Raw genomic sequence first — 19,648 nt, forward strand, 5'->3', positions numbered from 1 at the left:
CTAGCCAAAAAGGCTATATCCCTGACATATCGCAAGCTGGTTAACCACCAGAAAGACCCCACAGGGATCCTTAAAAGGAAATAGGAGGCTGAGGTGGGGGAAATGGATGAACAAGACTGGCAGGAGGCGCTGGCGTCCCCGCGGGAGGGGGCGACCCCATCTAGAATAAAACTTGTGCAACTTAAAATACTACACAGGACGTATTACACCAGATCCACACTCCACAAAATAGGGAGGGCGGATACTCCACTCTGCTTGCGGGGTTGTGGCCTCCAGGGATCCTTCTATCATACCATATGGGGCTACCCTGGCATTACTCAATACTGGAGGGCGGTCATGGCAATGATCTCCCGGGTTACTGGACACAATGTCCCCCCCCCGAACCGTGGAGATGCTTGCTTAATGTGTGGGAATCTACAGATCTTAACCATGCAGAACAAACTTGGATAACATTGGGTATTACGCTGGCGAAGAGGACTATTGCACAACACTGGGGGGCACGGTCGATCCCCAGTGGTGTAGAGATCTATACGGTGCCATGGTCGCAGAAAGGGCGGTCTATATTAACAGGGGTTGCCCCCGGAAATGGCAGCGGATTTGGGGGAAGTGGAACACGTTTATAGGCAACATCTGTGAACTCCCTCCCGAGGACCCAGACTTGAGCGAATAGAATATTGGCGACATAAGCCATATGGGACACTGGCGTCTTGGGGAGGAGAGGACTCGAGGATGTATACTACGGTGTGTAGGACTGTAAGACTTAAATGTATCAGAAAGAAGATTACTGGTGTTGTCTAGTATGCTCTGTATAAAATGATTGCATCTGTCATAGTATTGCCTGAATTGACCTGGTGTGTACTTTCAATAAAAATTGTTTATATAAGAAAAAAAATATATATTTTAAAAAACATGGTTATTCCATTTTCTATACCTATTTGAAATAAAAGCAACATTTGAAAAGAAAAGAAAAAAATGTGTTGGTTCCAGTGAATGTGATCATACCTTCCAAATTGTGGGAGGGGTGGGGTTTATATCTTGGAGGATCTGATCCAGTCTTTACAGGGGTGTACTATATTGGTGTGAAAAATGCATATTAAAAGGTTACCAAAACATTGGTATGGATGTTGCTATATGGGAATAGTATTTCCAAAAAATGTATTATGTGGGACAAGCTAGTGGAACCAATTAATTTAAACACACTAATCCGAGGAGAGGAATAAATGCTGCTGATATAATTGGGGATATTTTTTTTGCAATAATACCATCAGTTGGGGTGATTCTAGATTCTCACAAAATTTGTAAACTTTCTACTGTAGTTGATCGCTTATCAACTGATCAGCAGGAGGTTTACTCGTCATAGATACTTAAATAGTTGCTATCAGATTTAGGGTTTTACAAAACAGACTTGAATTAGACGTCCTGCTTGCAAAAGTGGGTGGAGTCTGTTGCATGCCAAAACTCCAACAGTGCTGTACTTATATCCCTGACAAAAGCAAAGATTTGCGGGGATATATCAGCACTATTACTAATTTGGGAAAAGTTTAGACTGAATTGAAAGCTGATGGTGCATGGGAATCTATTAGTAAAGGATTTACCTCTGTGTGAAAATGATTTGCAACCTGGGAGGTAGTCTAGTGGGAAAAAATATTAACACCCGTATTAACTATTGCTATTTGCGTATTAATAATTAGATTGATGATTAGATATTATAAACGTACAAAACCGGAGAAAGAATCTAGAGAAATAAAGAAAAAGAGGGCAGAAATCAAATAAGAGAATAGACAATGTGGATATTACGATGAATTGGAAGCCTTAGAAAAAACTAGGTAAAAGCTTATAAAGGCACCCACCTTATAATTGTGACATCAGATAAAGATAAGAATGTGATGGTTCGATTTACCATGAAAGGAGAAATTGATAGAGCAAAGCTGTTCTAATTCACCTAATTACAAGAATTTTACACAGAAATGATTTGTAGCACAATCTATATGAAATGACAAAATGAGTATTAGGCTCTATGTTTAAGAGTTTCATTAATAAAATCTTGATTTAGATACTGAATTGTAAAAGCATGCAGACATGTTAGAACTAGATTTCTGATAACACCTAACAGTCAGTGAGTTAATGTGAAGGTTTGACATTTTAGTAACGAGAGTACTCATGTTTAGACAAACCTGAAAAATAACACAGGGAATTTTCTTTATCAGAATAAAGTTGTTTCACGCGTTTTAAAAACGAATAATAACACTAGAATGTGTAATGGAGGCACTGACAATGACTAGGAAAAAACTGTTACATGCAGATGTATTTAGATTTATTTTGAAAAAGTTGTCATTGATGTGTTTTCTTAACCTCGTATTGATGAAATGACATATAATGTGTAAAAAAAAAAAAAAAGGACATGTGGGATTTTACGTGAAGTGATGGTGCCTTACAAACATTTTTAGGAGTACCTTATACAAAGAAGGAGAAGAAAGTACACAGAACAATTTCCTGCATGCAAAGAGTAACATCTTTTTCACCTTTTATGGGTTCTCCTGAAAAGTCTGTCTTAATATCAAGGGTATGGAAGGAGAATTTTAAAACTATACAAGTATAATTAATGATGAAACATTTGCTCTTGAAAAAATGAGAAGGTGGATTTTACACGATTTAGGGCCAGAATGCTACATGTATTGTTAATAGGCAGCATAGCTATTAGGTCCCCAAGTTGTGCATCTCAATAAATATTTTTTTAAAGAAACAAGAGATGGCAAGGATGGAAATATAGATGAATATGAAATCTCTATGTAGGCAATTGCTACATCTTGTAGATTTCTATTTTACAAAAGGAATTTAAATGTGATGAAATAGTAATGCAAACAAAAACCAAATAGATATAAAACAGCTAATGGAAATCGGTGAATGCTCCCTACGAAAAGCAATATCAATTGCTCTCTAGTTTGTTAGTTAGAGGAGTAAAAAATTAAATGTTTGACAGAAGTTGTGAATAATGTAGGAAAATGCCAAATTAAAAAGAAAAAGAAAGAATGGGATATGAAAAATGAAGGAGAATTTCTTGTTTTCGCTTTAGCAAGCTAGATCACTTTCCCAATCACAAGAAGCGTTCTACCAGTACCATATAGCGTCATACATAAAAACGAGGATCATTTAATTTGCTGTTGCAAAAAAAAAACCTGGAAGGAAAGTATGAAGTGTATTGAAGATAATTCATCATATGACAGTGATGAAAATAGTTTAAAGTCAGCCACAGATGATAGACAGTGAAGAAAGTAGTCACTGATGTGCACGGTATACACTGGTGGTTTCAATAAGAGAATAGAAGCACGCTTGGGTTCCCCATTTAATAATGAATCAAGAGAGATTTGAAAAACTGTCTGCTGAACAGATATGAAAGGTATGGAACCGGAGTATTATGGCCATTCGATGATCTGTGTATACCTGCAGCTCTTCTTAAGTGGTGGCATGTACAGGGAATGTTAAATGCATTTGAGAGAGGTCCATCAGTTTTAAGCTGGAGTGATTATGGTAAATTAAATATTACGTTAGATCCTAATACCACAGATCAGATTTTTTAATTAATGAAAAAGTTAGCCATGCAGATAATAAAAAGGAAAGTTTTGATGGATCTAAAGGAAAAATTGGGAAGACACAAGGATTAACATAATTTATTTGTAGGACGATGTGCAACCCACATCAAATAGGATGACGCTTTTCCTTTGGTAACTATAGAAGAAGTGGAAATGTAGTTGAAAGCAATGTAATAGGCTGAAATACATGAGCCAATTTACTCTTTCCTCTGGTTGGTGCCCCTCTTCATTGCACAAAAGTCTAATGGCACAATTCAACTACATGCCTCAAATATTTAAATAAAACTTTTTGGGCACATCACTTCCCTACCCTAAAATAGGAGAAACGAAGGCAGAAGTAAAGGGGCGGAAAGAGTTCAATACTACAGACTTGCAATCTGTATAGCGCCAAATATACTGCATACAAAAACTTATAGCGTTCATTAGCCCATGTAGCTGTTTCCAATATAAATGCATGTCTTTAGGTTGCCTCAGCTACAGCAGTTTTTCAGAAGTTCATGCACATTCTTTTTAAGAGTCATGAAGGGAGAACATACATCCAACATAATACAGTGGTAACTGGAGCAGACATGGAAAACATGATTAAAGGTTAAAAGAGGCTCTGAATGGCTTGAGGGGACGTAGATTGACAATAAGGGCACAATTAGGGTCAATCTGTGACATATTGAGGCCACGAGCTAAGATGCTGGTGTGTAAAGCCTGGAAAAGGACTGGCAGGAGCATTGCAACAACACGATTTCGGACAAGTATGAATGACTTCTGTTCCATTTTAGTTCCTTCCTAGATTTGGCAGACTGTCACTCAAGATACTTTTTAATTTTTGTCAGCCCCATATATGCCTTTAATATAAATACACCGGACAAAATATGAGCCGACTCTTTTGGTGAGGTGAAATCGTCTATGTATTAGGGAAAGCCCCCTAAACAGCTTTAACCCGAAATTAAACCGTTAATCAAGTGTGATGAGAATAATAAGGGAATGGAAGCAGTGGAGAGAACGAAATTCGAATTACTTTCGCACTTAGGGTGCTCGCTAAAGCGGAGGTAAAATATTTGGTTCTAGTGAAGCAGATGCTAGCTTATATATGTGGTACAAACCATTGCAGACAATTCTTGTGAGGCACAGATTACTAATACGAAATTATCATAAAACAGGGACAACATTGACAACAGAAAGCACTTTGAAAATGGTATTGTAGTACTCAGACTGTCCGGCGTGATTACAATTGGACATGTATGTTAGTTGGGATACTGTGTGATTGTAGTATGTGACAAGTGTGAAAAAGTGGATGAAATGCATGCAGTCCTCACACAGTCTCAGCAACCTGTGGCAAATGTAACGCCGACAGCGTGCCAACGTTACAGATGCAAGTGATTTGATAACGAGTGTGCTTCCCATTTGTTTTGAAATAAGATACTGCGCAGCATCAGCATAGCATGTGGGCCTCGTGATAAAATGTCAGTAATCTTTGTTTAAATAATTCTACTGTTTGGTGATTTTATTGTGAAGTAGGTTGTTGTGTGTGAGAGATTAGCTAGCGTTCTCTTGTAGAGAACAAAGGACGACGGGCGGATTTAGAGTACTGAACAGCCATTTTTTATGGTAAATCAAAAGGTAATGTGTTTTGGTATTTTCCTTAAGTAGATGGGTATAAGGTTTGAAGGGTTGCTTACTTGAGAAGGAATAATCTCCCAACCGTGGTGCCAAAAAGATTTAAAATACCATAACACGAGAAAAACAAATACAATCATATTCCCTAAACTAGCACGGAGAGTACAATAAATTATTTGTTTGTTCATGTTTGTTTTCCGTGTCCATGCAAAGTTCAGAAGGCAGACGCTTAACAAAACCTTAAAAACTAGGCGATCTTGGTGGTCCAATTAGTAGCAGGATGCACTTTGCACTTACACACCAGATTCTGGACAATTCTTACTAGTCAGAATGTGTAGTACTCTATATGATAAAAAATAAAATCTGATGACCCTAAAAAGATCATTGTGAGACTACCACAGACGTGCATGCATTACACCTAACTCGGAAATAGGAAATACTATAACGTAAAAGATGAGTGACTTAGGACTTGTTTTGTTAACATGCCCCCTAAATCATCTGGCACTGAATCTGCAATATAAGCATTATTTGTTTAAAGCAAGCCATGAAATACATTTACCACGACCCATCATATATGCCAATATGCAGCTAGGACAACCGGCCTTAACGTGCCCGCACTAGTGCAATTCCAAGTCCCTACAATACAGTTACCCGACATTTTCTATTCTTAAGTATGTGCTCCAAATCTTACATAAAATACCAGGACAAACTTATTCAAAATGTTTTCCACCTTTCCAAAGAAAAGGAAGTATCTAAGCCATGACCCTCCTGGTCGCTCCACCTACCGCACGGTCCCCGTGTGCCAGGTCTCCTTGCTGCCTGACTCCTGCCTGCCAGGTCTCCCTGCTGCCTGCCTCTGCCTCGCACGGTCCCGTGTGCCAGGTCTCCCTGCTGCCTGCTGCCTGACTCCTGACCCTGCCGTCGCACGGTCTCCGTGGGCCAGGCCACCCTGCTGCCTGACTGACTCCTGCCCCTGCCTTGCCCGTGGCATCCGCTGCCTGCTAGGGACTGCCCTCAGGCCTCCCCCCTCGCCGCTCCGCCGTTTTCTTCCCGCCTCTCCTTTCCCGCCACCCCTCCTCCCGCCGTTCTCCTCCTTCCTTCCCCGCCGCTGCCCCCCCTGCGGTCCCGCCCCCTTCCTTTTCCCCGACACTCATTCGCCGCCCCGCTCCCGCCTCCCAGCTGCCCCTCCCTCCCACTTGGACAAAAATGCCAGGGACCGCACGGCAGTGAGCTGTGACCCTCCTGGTCGCTCCACCTACCGCACGGTCCCCGTGTGCCAGGTCTCCTTGCTGCCTGACTCCTGCCTGCCAGGTCTCCCTGCTGTCTGCCTCCTGCCCCTGCCTCGCACGGTCCCGTGTGCCAGGTCTCCCTGCTGCCTGACTCCTGACCCTGCCGTCGCACGGTCTCCGTGGGCCAGGCCACCCTGCTGCCTGACTGACTGACTCCTGCCCCTGCCTTGCCCGTGGCATCCGCTGCCTGCTAGGGACTGCCCTCAGGCCTTCCCCCTCGCCGCTCCGCCGTTTTCTTCCCGCCTCTCCTTTCCCGCCACCCCTCCTCCTCCCGCCGTTCTCCTCCTTCCTTCCCCGCCGCTGCCCCCCCTGCGGCCCCACCCCCTTCCTTTTCCCCGACCCTCATTCGCCGCCCCGCTCCCGCCTCCCAGCTGCCCCTCCCTCCCACTTGGACATATATGCCAGGGACCGCACGGCAGTGAGCTGTGACCCTCCTGGTCGCTCCACCTACCGCACGGTCCCCGTGTGCCAGGTCTCCGTGCTGCCTGACTCCTGCCTGCCAGGTCTCCCTGCTGCCTGCCTCCTGCCCCTGCCTCGCACGGTCCCGTGTGCCAGGTCCCCCTGCTGCCTGACTCCTGACCCTGCCGTCGCACGGTCTCCGTGGGCCAGGCCACCCTGCTGCCTGACTGACTCCTGCCCCTGCCTTGCCCGTGGCATTCGCTGCCTGCTAGGGACTGCCCTCAGGCCTCCCCCCTCGCCGCTCCGCCGTTTTCTTCCCGCCACCCCTCCTCCTCCCGCCGTTCTCCTCCTTCCTTCCCCGCCGCTGCCCCCCTGCGGCCCCGCCCCCTTCCTTTTCCCCGACCCTCATTCGCCACCCTGCTCCCGCCTCCCAGCTGCCCCTCCCTCGCTCCGCCCCCCCTCTACTCCATTTATGGCGGAGTCCACGCGTACGCGCAGCGTTGACGCGCAGCGGGCGCGCCGATGGTGCGCCGAAGGCGCGCCAAAGGCAAGCCCGTCTGCGCCCGTCCGCGCCTGGACCGCGCCCAGCGCCAGACCCCCTGGCCCCCACAGAGGCCACCCCACCCGCCGGAATTACGACGCATCCGAACTCAACGCACTCAACACCGGTCGGATCCCCGGCTGCTACCGAGCCACACCAAGACGCACCCACGGACCCTTCGGCTGCCATTCCTGCAACTTCTCCTGCATCCGGACCTGCACTGCACCCGCACCCGCCAAGCCGAACACCAACAGCAACCACCTGAAGTGCATCCTACTCAACACTCGCTCCGTCCACAGACACGCCGTCCAACTCTGGAACCTGATTGACACAACATCACCAGACGTCGCCTTCCTCACGGAAACCTGGATGAATGCCTCCTCAGCGCCCGACATCGCCATCGCCATCGCCATCCCAGACGGATACAAGATCACCCGGAGAGACCGAGTCAATCAGACTGGAGGAGGCATCGCCATCGTCCACAAGAACACCATCCGCATCACAACCAACACCGACGACACCCTCACAGCCGCCGAACACCTGCACTTCCAGATCCACACCGACCCCAAGACCACCCTCAGAGGCACCCTCATCTACAGACACCCGGGACCACGCACACAATTCAGCAAAGACATCACCGACTTCATCAGCCTGCACGCCCTCCCCTCCGCTGACTACATCCTCCTCGGGGACCTCAACTTCCACCTGGAGAACAACAATGACCGCAACACCACCACCCTGCTGGACAAACTCGCCAACCTCGGACTCAAGCAGCTGGTGACCACCCCCACCCACTACGCCGGCCACACGCTTGACCCCGTCTTCTCCTCCAGCAAGGACATCTCCTTCAGCCACGCCACCGGACTCCATTGGACGGACCACAGCTGCGTCCACTTCAGCTTCAGAAAGAACACAATCCACCACCACCAGCAACAGGTTGCACGCAGAAGCTGGAACAAGATCACAGCCGACCAGCTCGCCGCATCCCTGAGCCAGGACCCTCCCGCCAGCTCAGCGAACCCCAGCCATGCTGCCAACAACCTCTCGAAGTGGATCAGCAACTGCGCAGACGACCTCGCCCCTCTCAGGACCCCGCCCAGCAGAACCGGCTGTAAGAAAGCAGCCTGGTTTACCGACGAACTCAAGAGCTCCAAGAAGAACTGCCGAGCCCTCGAGAGAGCCTGGCGCAGAGACCGACAACATGACCACCCTCAAGCTCGCCACTCGAAAACACCACCAACTGATCCACACCACCAAGAAAACAGCATTCAAGGAACGGCTGGACAACAACGCCCACAACAGCAAGGAACTCTTCAACATCATCAAAGAGCTCTCCAACCCCAGCGCCGGAAACAACGACATCACCCCATCGCAAGACCTCTGCAACTCCCTCGCCTCGTACTTCCACAACAAGATCGCAGACATACACAACAGCTTCAGCACACAGCCGACGCACCCTACGATCGCACCAGCGCCCCCCACCACCACCCTCCGCGCCTGGACCCCGATCAACACCGAAGAATCCATACGCACGATGAACTCCATCCACTCCGGATCTCCAACCGACCCCTGCCCCCACCACGTCTTCAACAAGGCCGACTCCGTCATCGCTCCCCATCTACGAGACATCATCAACGCCTCCTTCGACACCGCAACCTTCCCGGAGAGCTGGAAGCACGCCGAACTCAGCGCCCTCCTGAAGAAACCTTCAGCCGACCCCACCGACCTCAAAAACTACCGCCCCATCTCGCTCCTCCCGTTTCCTGCTAAAGTCATCGAGAAGACCGTCAACAGACAGCTGGCCGCCGTCCTCGCAGCCACTCCGACGAATGGCTCCCTCGACCTCTCGCAGTCCGGTTTCCGAGCCAACCACAGCACCGAGACCGCCCTCCTCGCAGCCACTGATGACATCCGAGCCCTGCTCGACAACGGGGAAACAGCGGCCCTCATCCTCCTGGACCTCTCCGCGGCGTTCGACACTGACTGCCACCGCACCCTAGTGCAGCGCCTCAGCAACGTCGGAATCCAAGAGAAGGCACTGGAGTGGGTCATCTCCTTCCTCGCCGGAAAGACACAGAGAGTCCGCCTCCCCCCGTTCAGATCCGAGGCCACCGAAGTCATCTGCGGCGTACCACAGGGATCATCGCTCAGCCCCACCCTCTTCAACGTCTACATGAGCCCCCTCGCAGCCATCGCACGCCAACACAACCTCAACATCATCTCCTACGCCGACGACACCCAGCTGATCCTCTCCCTCACCAACGACCCCGCCACCGCCAGGGCAAACCTACACGAAGGGATGAAAGACGTAGCCGAGTGGATGATGAACAGCCGCCTGAAACTGAACTCATAAGACGGAAGTCCTCATCCTGGGATCGTCGCCCTCTGCCTGGGACGACTCCTGGTGGCCCCCTGCCCTGGGCAACGCACCCAAACCGACGGACCACGCACGCAACCTGGGCTTCATCCTGGACTCCTCCCTCTCCATGACCAGACAAGTCAACGCCGTCTCCTCGTCATGCTTCAACATCCTACGCATGCTACGGAGGAAGATCTTCCGGTGGATCCCCACCGAAACCAGGAAGACGGTCACCCAGGCCCTCGTCACCAGCCGATTGGACTACGGCAACTCCCTCTACGCCGGAACCACTGCAAAACTCCAGAAAAGACTCCAGCGGATTCAGAACACCTCAGTTCGACTCATCCTGGACATCCCCCGACACAGCCACATCTCCGCACACCTAAGAAACCTGCACTGGCTCCCCGTCAACAAGAGAATCACGTTCCGACTTGTCACCCACGTACACAAAGCCCTCCACAACCAAGGCCCAAGATACCTCAACGACCGCCTCAACTTCTACACTCCCACACGCCAGCTCCGATCGACCAGTCACGCCCTCACCACCGTCCCCCGCATCCGAAGAGCCACAACGGGAGGAAGATCCTTCTCCTACCTGGCCGCCAAGACGTGGAACTCCCTCCCCACCCACCTCCGCCTGACCCAAGACCACCTCGCCTTCAGGAAGCAACTCAAGACCTGGCTGTTCGAGCAGTAGCGGACCCCCCCTCCCCAAGCGCCTTGAGACCCTCCGGGTGAGTAGCGCGCTATACAAATGCCTTGATTGATTGATTGATGACACATGCCAACTTTAGAGATATAACGGTCATGTGTCAGTAGTGTATTGCAGTCATGTTTCCCAGTACATTTTGGTACTTGTAGTTTTGCTACTTTCATTATAAACGCAGGCAGTCAACTACCAGATATAGAAGTCAAAAATGGATTGGTGATCTTGCATCAGTTTAACAGGTGGGGGATACACAAAGGTAAGAGTCACAGTGCAAAAAAAAAAAAACTGGTTGAGAAACTTACTATTGATTTGGAACACGTTGCGCTCTCCGTGTTAAGAATCTTGCAAAAACTATCAGGACAAACCTTAGCTTAAAATTTATATATAAATAATTATTTAAAAAAAAATAAAAAAATATATATATATATATATATATATATATATATATATATATATATATACACACACATACATACATTTTCGAAGAACAACTAAAGTGTGTATATAAATATATGTGTGTGTATATATATATATATATATATACACATTCATTTTCCAAGAACAACTAAAGTGTGTATATAAATATATGTGTGTGTGTGTGTGTATATATATATATGCACACATACACACACACACAATGATATAGGATAACTTCAGATATGTCAGCATGTACTCGGTCAATAGTGTAATGCTGTGGGGTGGGAGTGGCTGGCACAACTAGACCAGATACCAGCAGCAGGTCACTACAAATACTGCATGCAGTTGTGTTTCCAATTGCATTCTAGTACCTGTAGTTGTGCTACTTTTATTTTGAACACAGACCTTCAAGTGCCAGAAATCAGAGCCAATACGTGACTGGTGGTACTGCCAGTGCTTTAAATGGTTCGGTACTGAGTACCAGCACTTCTTATTTTCATCCCTTCAAGTACCGGCACTTCTTCCCCCTCCAAAGAGAGTACCAGTATTATTGTCTTCTATGTTGTTCATTGCTAATTCTTCAGAGACAGGGTGGCACCTACCTCTATGATACTCTGACAGCCGAACTGCCTGTGCTGAGCCCCTGCGGAACTGGAACCGTTCAACAGCAGCTCAGTTTCATTGTCTTATGTGTAGGTGTCGAGAATTTCACGTTCACGCTGAGCTTGACAGAGCATACCATTCAGACACTGCTCTGTCAATCACATTTACACTAAGGTGTGCATTTGTGCACACCCTGGAATCCAGGCGACCCACTGAGAGCGGCAATTAAGGAAGCCACGGGAGGTAAGGAGTTAAAAGTTTATTTTATCCTGTGAGCCTTTTGTGTGAGTGTTTGACTGATTGTGAGTGTTTAACGGCTTGTGTGTGCCTTTAGGTGTAAGGGAAAGAGTAAGATATAGAATCTGGATAGTCTAAGAAGGTGTTTTAAAGAAAGTGTGCGGACTGCTTTGTATATGCATGTATGCTCGGGCCTGTGTCTGCACACGAGAATTTGAGTACCAAGCCCAATGCAAATAAATAATAATAATCAGAGCCACTGTAATTATGCGTCAGGGTTGATTAAATTATGCAGCAAGAAAAGGCAACTTATACTGTGTAATGCAGACTAGTTCCTGATTGTATTACTTCATTATTTTGTAATTTGTATACTTGTTAACACTGTCTGGGCATAGGTTGCACTTCAGTTTAAACATTGCAATAAGCAACAGGAATGTGAGAAGTCAACCTTTGGAAAGGGCCTTCCACTGCGCAGCAGCACGTGTTGGTACGATTTTACTAACTTTTGAACTGTTTGAGGTAGAAACAATTATTTTTGTTAAATGCAGAAGATTATGCAGCAGAGGATGTGGCAAATGAGGCAGACCCATAATTAATGTGAAAATGAATCGCATACTTCCACTTTTCTGACAATAACAGTGTGGAATCAAGAAGCTGCACTAGATAAACAAATATTGGCAAAGCCATAAGGTGTGGCCTTGGTAAAGCTGGTGCAATTGTTAATAAAGAAAAAGATGATTGCACTAATATGCCACAAAAAAAAAAACATGCCTCCTATATGAGGTGAACTTAAGCATTCAAAAATTATTTTAAATAAAAAAGAATTTACCATTGCATATAATTTAACAGTATCAGTGTGCCCTATCAGGCACGTGACTTAGAATTGTTTTTTGGTTGGGGGAGGGAGTTTTATACAGCACAAACTAGACTCCAAGGTATTAGAGCACTTTACATGAGCAACAGTTGCATTACAGATGGACACAGTAATTTTTTTGCGAGGCACAGAGATAATAACTGAATTGCCCAGAATCACAGGATGTTGTGCATCCCTGTCGAGACTCGAACCCGGTTCTCCAGCTTCAAGGTAAATTGCTCTAGTTGTTCGGCAACATCCTCTCCTCAACTGGTTTAGAACCCTTTTTTAGTTTTAATACACATCACATGGAAGTATGATTCTTATTGGTGCAAGTTAAAGCTACGTTGGCCTTAAATTACTGTAACCTGGAGACCTATTTTAAACAACCACAATGACTAAAAAATGGATAAAAACTGACAAAGTAAAGTACTGGCCCACCAGCCTAGCAGTCAAGTGCACTTTTTAGGGCAAATTTGCCCATGTGATTAGGAAAAATGTTGTCACTCACAGTGCAAGGTGGTTAGTTGCCTTAATGGGCTGCCGCTATACCCCATGTGTGCGGGATGGTGGAGAGGGGATGGCAATTAATAGAATCTGGCATGGCTGCATAAAATGCATTAAAAGGGTTCAGTAGGTTGTAAGACAAGGATCCTCTGCTCTATATATTATCATTGTACCAATCTGCAAGATGGGGAATGGATGAATTGGGTATAATACCAAGACATGTCCAGCAAGTAGAGAGACTTGCAGAATCCATAGTGAGTTCTTTTAGGCTGTCCTTTCACAGTAGGCAACACAACCCTGTTAAGTCACAAATCTGAAAAGGAAATGTGGGTTGTGAGCTGAGATTCCTTCTGTGCCAGAAGACACCACAAGCCAGTCAGTCTTGATTATTTGAGGCCTCAAACATACTTTCAAGTGTTACGTAGGATAGGTTGAATGAGGGGCCTAGAAGTTCCTAGATGGTCGGTGGCTTCAAGAAGAGGGTGGCAGATGCTAAGTATTCTAAAGTGTGGTGGCAGTAATGCATGAATAGTAATACTGTTCAAAGAATGTAATATCATCTTTAGGGATAACTGAGCTAAAATAATGAGATGTGCATAGTGTTACAAAGAATCTGCCCTAGAATATTTATCTACTCACCTTCTGACACCAACTAAAGAAGATGTAAGAAGACCAGGTGTGAGAGAGACACGATTATACATCTGCCTTCATGCTTGGCTGTGCCACGCCTGGGCTGGGGGATTCATGACTCGTAAAGAGGGATAGTTGAGATGTTTGTTTGACATCCCCCTTCCGACACTAAAAATGTTTGCATTGATTTGTTTCTATAGCGCTTAAAAACCATGAACTAACACAGGTCCCACCCATCCCTGCCTCTACTCTGCTCCGCACACCCCCTGCAGACCCAGTATGACAGTGCCCAAATTAACATACTAAACTACCAACACCCAGTACCCCACAGTGCTGAGATCTCATTGCATATAAGAGGAAATAAGGATGAGCCCTTTAAATGAGGATCTCTTGAAAACTATGGTGCTAAAGGGGGGACGATGCCCAGGACTGTACAAATACGGTTTGGTGTTATCTGGTATAAAAGAAAAAAAATGATAAAAGCAGTAGTCTAGGAGTGTGCATGTTGAAGCTGCTGTGCCAGAGTTTACCCCTGCAATCTCCTTTCATGCAGTAAAGATAGGTGGAAGGACCATGGCCACTTACATTACAGAACCCCAATGTATACATGTTAACATATTGGGAATACCTAAGTGTTATTAGAGAGATACATTTCAATTTTATTTTTTGTTAGCTTTCTTGAGAATGCAGGAAAAAGGATGAGAAAGTTCAAATATAATTTACAGCTAAAAGTCTCCCCTCTGTTTCACAAGTTTTTGCATGCATGCCATTATGAACTAAGAGCTATTCTTCGTGAGCTCATCCTGATCTTTTCGTGGTCTGTGTTCTCTGTGAGAAACAACGTACAGAGAAAATATCTGAAATTCCAGAGACAAGGTCTGATAGGGCTGAACCAGGACCTCACATCACTAGCACGAGATAGTACATTGGCGGCCTAACATCACTTAGTGCTGGCCTAAATCACAGCAAAAGCTCATGATCAGACAAGGGAGGTTTACAAATCACACAGTGTTGAGCAGTGTGAATATATTTCTGGCCAAAGACCACACAGAATATGTCAAGATCACTTTAAGTGCAATGGGCTGCATACATATCTTAGTTGGTCATAACAGCAACATGGCTATTAATTACTAAGCATGTGTTATGTCATATGTGCAGAGGAAATCTGCACATATGGGGAATTTGAGATTACTAACAGGATAATGCAAGTACAAAATGAATACATATCAGATGGAAGAAGTGCCATTGTATCATTTCCCACACTAGCCCCGCCCACTAGCTACACCCCTAACTCAGTTTGATGAGTAACTGCACTTATTTTTTTTCATTTAAAGCACTGGGCACTGCACCAATAGTCTTGTTCAACTGCTTCCGATGAAGTGTTTAACTTAAAACATGCGAACGCCATACGTCGTCACACTGCAAGTACCATCTTAGCCGTCAGGTATTTCACATACATTGTAGAGTAATTACAAACAGTACACGGCTCTTGCCCAATAAAGAGCCCTCGTTAGCAATTATCACCCCTATACATGTCATCTTAAAAACAAATCTTCCCCGTGCAGTTACACCACTCCGTCTTGTGTAGTTACCATGCCCCCCAGGTATACATCCTGGTCGTCTGTCAGTATCAGAACCACATTGGGCTTTTTGGAGCGCCCCCTGCGGGTCGCGTGCCCCGGCTGCAGACACAACAGGAGCGTCCCCAGGCATAATAGGCAGCAGGCGGCGACGGACGGGAGCATTTTCGGCCACAATACGGCCGACCTCTGGATCATGGAAAGCCCTTACTGCCTGGCGAGTAACGTGACCAAAACACCCGGCAGAAGCACCTCCAGCCCACAGAGAAATAGAATGGAAACTTCATGGCACAGTGCCATCATGGATGCGTTAAATGTTGCGGCCATCTTGAAATGTGAATGTTCTTCTTGGTTATAGATTTCTACACCGGCTATAATACAATTTAGCTAATATTTAATACAAATATATTAATTTATTTGGCATTATTAGCTTTCTAATTATGCTTTATTCGATTGCATACATAGATATATTTATTATAATATTAAGTGTAATTAGAAATTATAAAACGTTTAAAAACTATGAGTAGATCCATGCTACATCCGTTGCGACTTACACAATATTTGGTTCCATTTAAATATGCGCTACAGCTCACTTTGCAATTTGCTCAGTAAATACATGGTAGAATTGCCTACGTTTAACTAAAGTGTCCACAAACCTGCTTGTAGTGTTAGTCCCTTTTCTCTGTTCTCTGTGGTTGTTTTCGTGCAGCTGCACCAGAGAAGGCGAAGACAGAGTATGTCCTTTGGAGCCAGCGTGAAAGAATCTTTGGTAGAGACAGGCCTGGGTTCAACTATACACAACTGTGAGAGCGTGAAATAATCGGGTACAGGCCAGGGCGCAACTACACCCAACCTGAGGGTTGGGGGGACTAATACTTGGAACAATGGAGGCTAAATCGAGTTCAGAACCTGAGTGAAAATCTCCTTTCACTGTCGCGATATACTGCATTTATTTATTTTATTTTAAAAGTTTTATATAGCGCTAGCTTGACCCGTAGGTATCAGAGCGCTTTACATACATACTGTAAAGAAAAACAGACCGAAATTGCATTACATAGTAGGCAGTAAGGAAGCAAAACCAGGGATAAAAAAAAATACAGCATGGAAGATAAGGTGGTTAACACAGTCCGGTAGCCAACTATCCTTAAATGTCAAGAGAGAGGAGTAAACTCGGATATTAAAGTCTAGGTTAGTTGATGTTGGTCAGGAAAGTATTTGTTAAGGAGATGGATTTTCAGGTCCCTTCTGAAACAGGAGAAGGAGGGGTTGCATCTGAGGATTATAGGGAGAGCATTCCACATCTTGGGAGCGTTGCCAGAGAATGATCGGTATTGTGTGGTTTTCTTTTTCAGTTTCGGATGAATAAGAAGGAGTGAGTTGGAGCTTCTCAGCGATCTGGATTGACCTGCTCTTACCAGTTTGTTGTTCAGGTAGTTAGGGGCCGGAGAGTGAAGGGTTTTGTGTGTGATGCAGGCCAGTTTGTAAATACACCTCCCTTCCATGGGAAGCCAGTTGAGGGAGTTGAGAGCTGGAGTGATGTGATCAAATCTTTTTACTCCAGATACAAGTCGAGCAGCCATGTTCAACACTGCCTTTAGAGGGGCTAGGTGAGCTTTTGGAGTCCCTGTTAGGATGGTGTTCCCGTAGTCGATTTTAGAGAGAACTAGGGATTGGACTACTGTCTTGAGGTCATCATGGGGAAGAAAAGGTTTCAATTTCTTGAGGTGTTTTAGAGAGAAAAGAGCACTTTTTGCAGAGTTTTTGATGTGGGCCTCCAAAGATAAGTTCTTGTCAAGGGTGATGCCTAGAGACTTAACTGAGTGCGATAGGACGATGGGGCAGTTTAGGGTGACCAGATTCTTGAGGCACTCTTGGATTGGACGATGGTTGCTTTTTGGAGAGAATAGGATTAGTTCTGTTTTATCTGGATTGAGTTTTAAGTGGTTAGCGTTGAACCAAGTTTGGATCTCCGTTAGAGTGGCATTGAGGTGTTGGATGTCGCTGGGAGACTTGATTTTGAAATAGATTTGGGTGTCATCAGCGTAAAGGTGGTAATTCACTCCAGCTTTTTTCAAGATGATTGTGAGGGGCTCCATGAAAAGATTGAAGAGGGCCGGGGAGAGGATCGAGCCTTGCGGGACCCCAAGTGTGACTTTTGTTGGCTTCAAGAGACAGGAGTTGATTTTAATTTGTTGCGAGCGGTGTTGAAGGAAGGAGGTGAACCATTTTAGTACTGTGCCATTGATGCCGGAGCACTTCGACATGGTCTCCAGAAGCGCTGGATGATTTACTGTGTCGTATGCCGCAGATAGGTCAATAAGGATGAGTAGGCAGGCATCACCTTCATCTAAAGCCTTGTGAATATCGTCCGAGACATTGAGCATAGCTGTTTCCGTGCTACAGCCTTTCCTGAATCCTGATTAAAAGGTGTCGAGGAGGTTGAACTCATCAATGTGTTTGTTGAGTTGGTGGAGAACGCATTTCTCCAATGTTTTTGCAAGGAATGGGAGGTTGGAGATAGGTCTGAGGTTGTTGAGATCATTAGGGTCGGCCCCTGGTTTTTTGAGAATGGGTGTGATTTGTCCAAGTTGAAGGGAGTCTGGGACACAGCCTGAGGTGAGAGAGGCGTTGATGATTTTAGTCCAGAAAGGGGAAATGGTGTGGTTAAGTTCTTTTATGATTGTGGATGGGACGGGGTCCATAGTGTGGGAGGAAGGTTTTAGGTTAGAAATTATACTGAAAACCTCATTATCCGACGTTAGCTCAAAGTCGGACCAATGTGCATTGTTTTTTAGCTGGAGGCAGACCTGATTGTCCTTGATAAGGACTCTTTCTGAATGATCAGGGGTGGTTAGAGTGGGGCAGGTTAAGAGGGAAGGAGGGTTAGAGGTTTGGATGAAGGATTGATCAATTTTCGAGACTTTATTAGTGAAGAAGGTGGCAATTTCTTCACAACGTTCATTGGTGGCTTTGATTTCTTGCGAGGGACTGTAGTTAGTTTGGCTTTTGACAATGTTGAAGAGTTCTCTCGGTCTGTTTTTTGCCAGATCTAGTTGGCTGTGGAAGAAAGACGCCTTTTCACTGAAAATGTGTTTTTTGTATGCTTGTCGAGCAGATCTAAGTTGCGCTAGGTGTAAGGTCGAGGGGTTTAGTCTCCAAGACCTTTCCGTTTGTCTGAGTTGGCGCCTTTCCTCATTCAGAACCACGTTAAACCAGGGTTTGGATTTGGTTTGCCTCAATTGTTTGAGTTTGAGAGGAGCTACTTCGTCTAGAACAGGGGTACTCACAAACTTTCTGTCGGGGGCCAAAATTACAGTGTGGTTAGTGGCCGAGGGCCGCACTGGTAGGGGTGGAGTCAGTGGGGGCGGGATCAGTGGGGGCGGAGCTAGAGTAAAAAAAAACCTTTCAAAACATTAGACAATGCTGTATTTCACAATCAGATGCAACTCCAAAGAGCACATTTTGAGAATAAATTTTTATTTGAAGACATTTAGTGAAAGTAGAACGGCAAGTACAAAGGCAAACATAATGGGGGAAAAGTATTTCCCAAGGCACAGAGTTTATCCACTAATTTTACATTTCATGTCTGCAATTAACTTCTTGTATTCTGGAACCTTTTCAGAGAGTGCAAGTCTCATGAGATGATCCAGATGTGCATCACTCAGTTTGTTCCTTAGTTTATTTTTTATAGCACCCATTGTAGAAAAGGAATACTCGCATACAAATGTGGAGCCAAACATGCAAAGTATTCTCTGTGCCAAGGTAAAGAGAAGAGGGAATTTTTCAGGTGGCACACTTTGCCAGAAATCTTCTGGTTCCTTCCCCAAGAAAGAGGACTCAAGCACAGAGCTGAATTGCATGTCAATTAGTTCCATCTCAGCTTGTGCCCTTTTCAAACCAAGAAGTTCAAAGCTTCAAGATTCCTTGCACTGACCATCCATGGATTTTCTACAAGCCTGAAAAGTGGGGTGAGAACTCTGAACTGAGAAAATCGCCTCTTAATGTCCCCAGACATTTCCTCCAGATACGCACACAGATTGAGACTGAACAACATTTCCTGAGCTTTTTCAACCCTCTGTGTTAAAGCCTGCAACTTAGGAAAGTGTGTGAGATCACCATCGCTCATCTGCTCTCGGAACAGCTCGAGTTTACTTTCGAAGGAGTATATGGCACTCATCATTGAGGACACAAGTTTCTGTCTGCCTTGAAGTGCCAGATTGAGTGTGTTGAGATGTGAGAAGATGTCACACAGAAAATGGAGCATGGTGAGCCATTGCAAGTCATATAATTCTGGGAAGGACTGCCCTCGGCTGATTACAAATT

At 45.6% G+C, this 19,648-nt stretch overlaps 1 protein-coding gene across 2 annotated transcripts in view; it reads right to left on the reverse strand.

Moving 5' to 3' along the window:
• The window catches only part of GNS (glucosamine (N-acetyl)-6-sulfatase), a 250,164-nt gene extending 234,563 nt beyond the window's left edge, over positions 1-15,601 (reverse strand). The window contains exon 1 of one of the 2 annotated variants that reach the window (XM_085653417.1): positions 15,338-15,601. In XM_085653417.1, the coding sequence (XP_085509543.1) occupies positions 15,338-15,523 (186 nt within the window). In that variant the 5' untranslated portion in view covers positions 15,524-15,601. The remainder of the gene's footprint in view (positions 1-15,337) is intronic. The other variant, XM_085653416.1, reaches the window with a different exon arrangement.
• Positions 15,602-19,648: the final 4,047 nt, after the last annotated feature.

This window comes from Triturus cristatus, chromosome 4_1 (assembly GCF_964204655.1).
Source record: "Triturus cristatus chromosome 4_1, aTriCri1.1, whole genome shotgun sequence".
NCBI classification, from domain to species: Eukaryota; Metazoa; Chordata; class Amphibia; order Caudata; family Salamandridae; genus Triturus; species Triturus cristatus.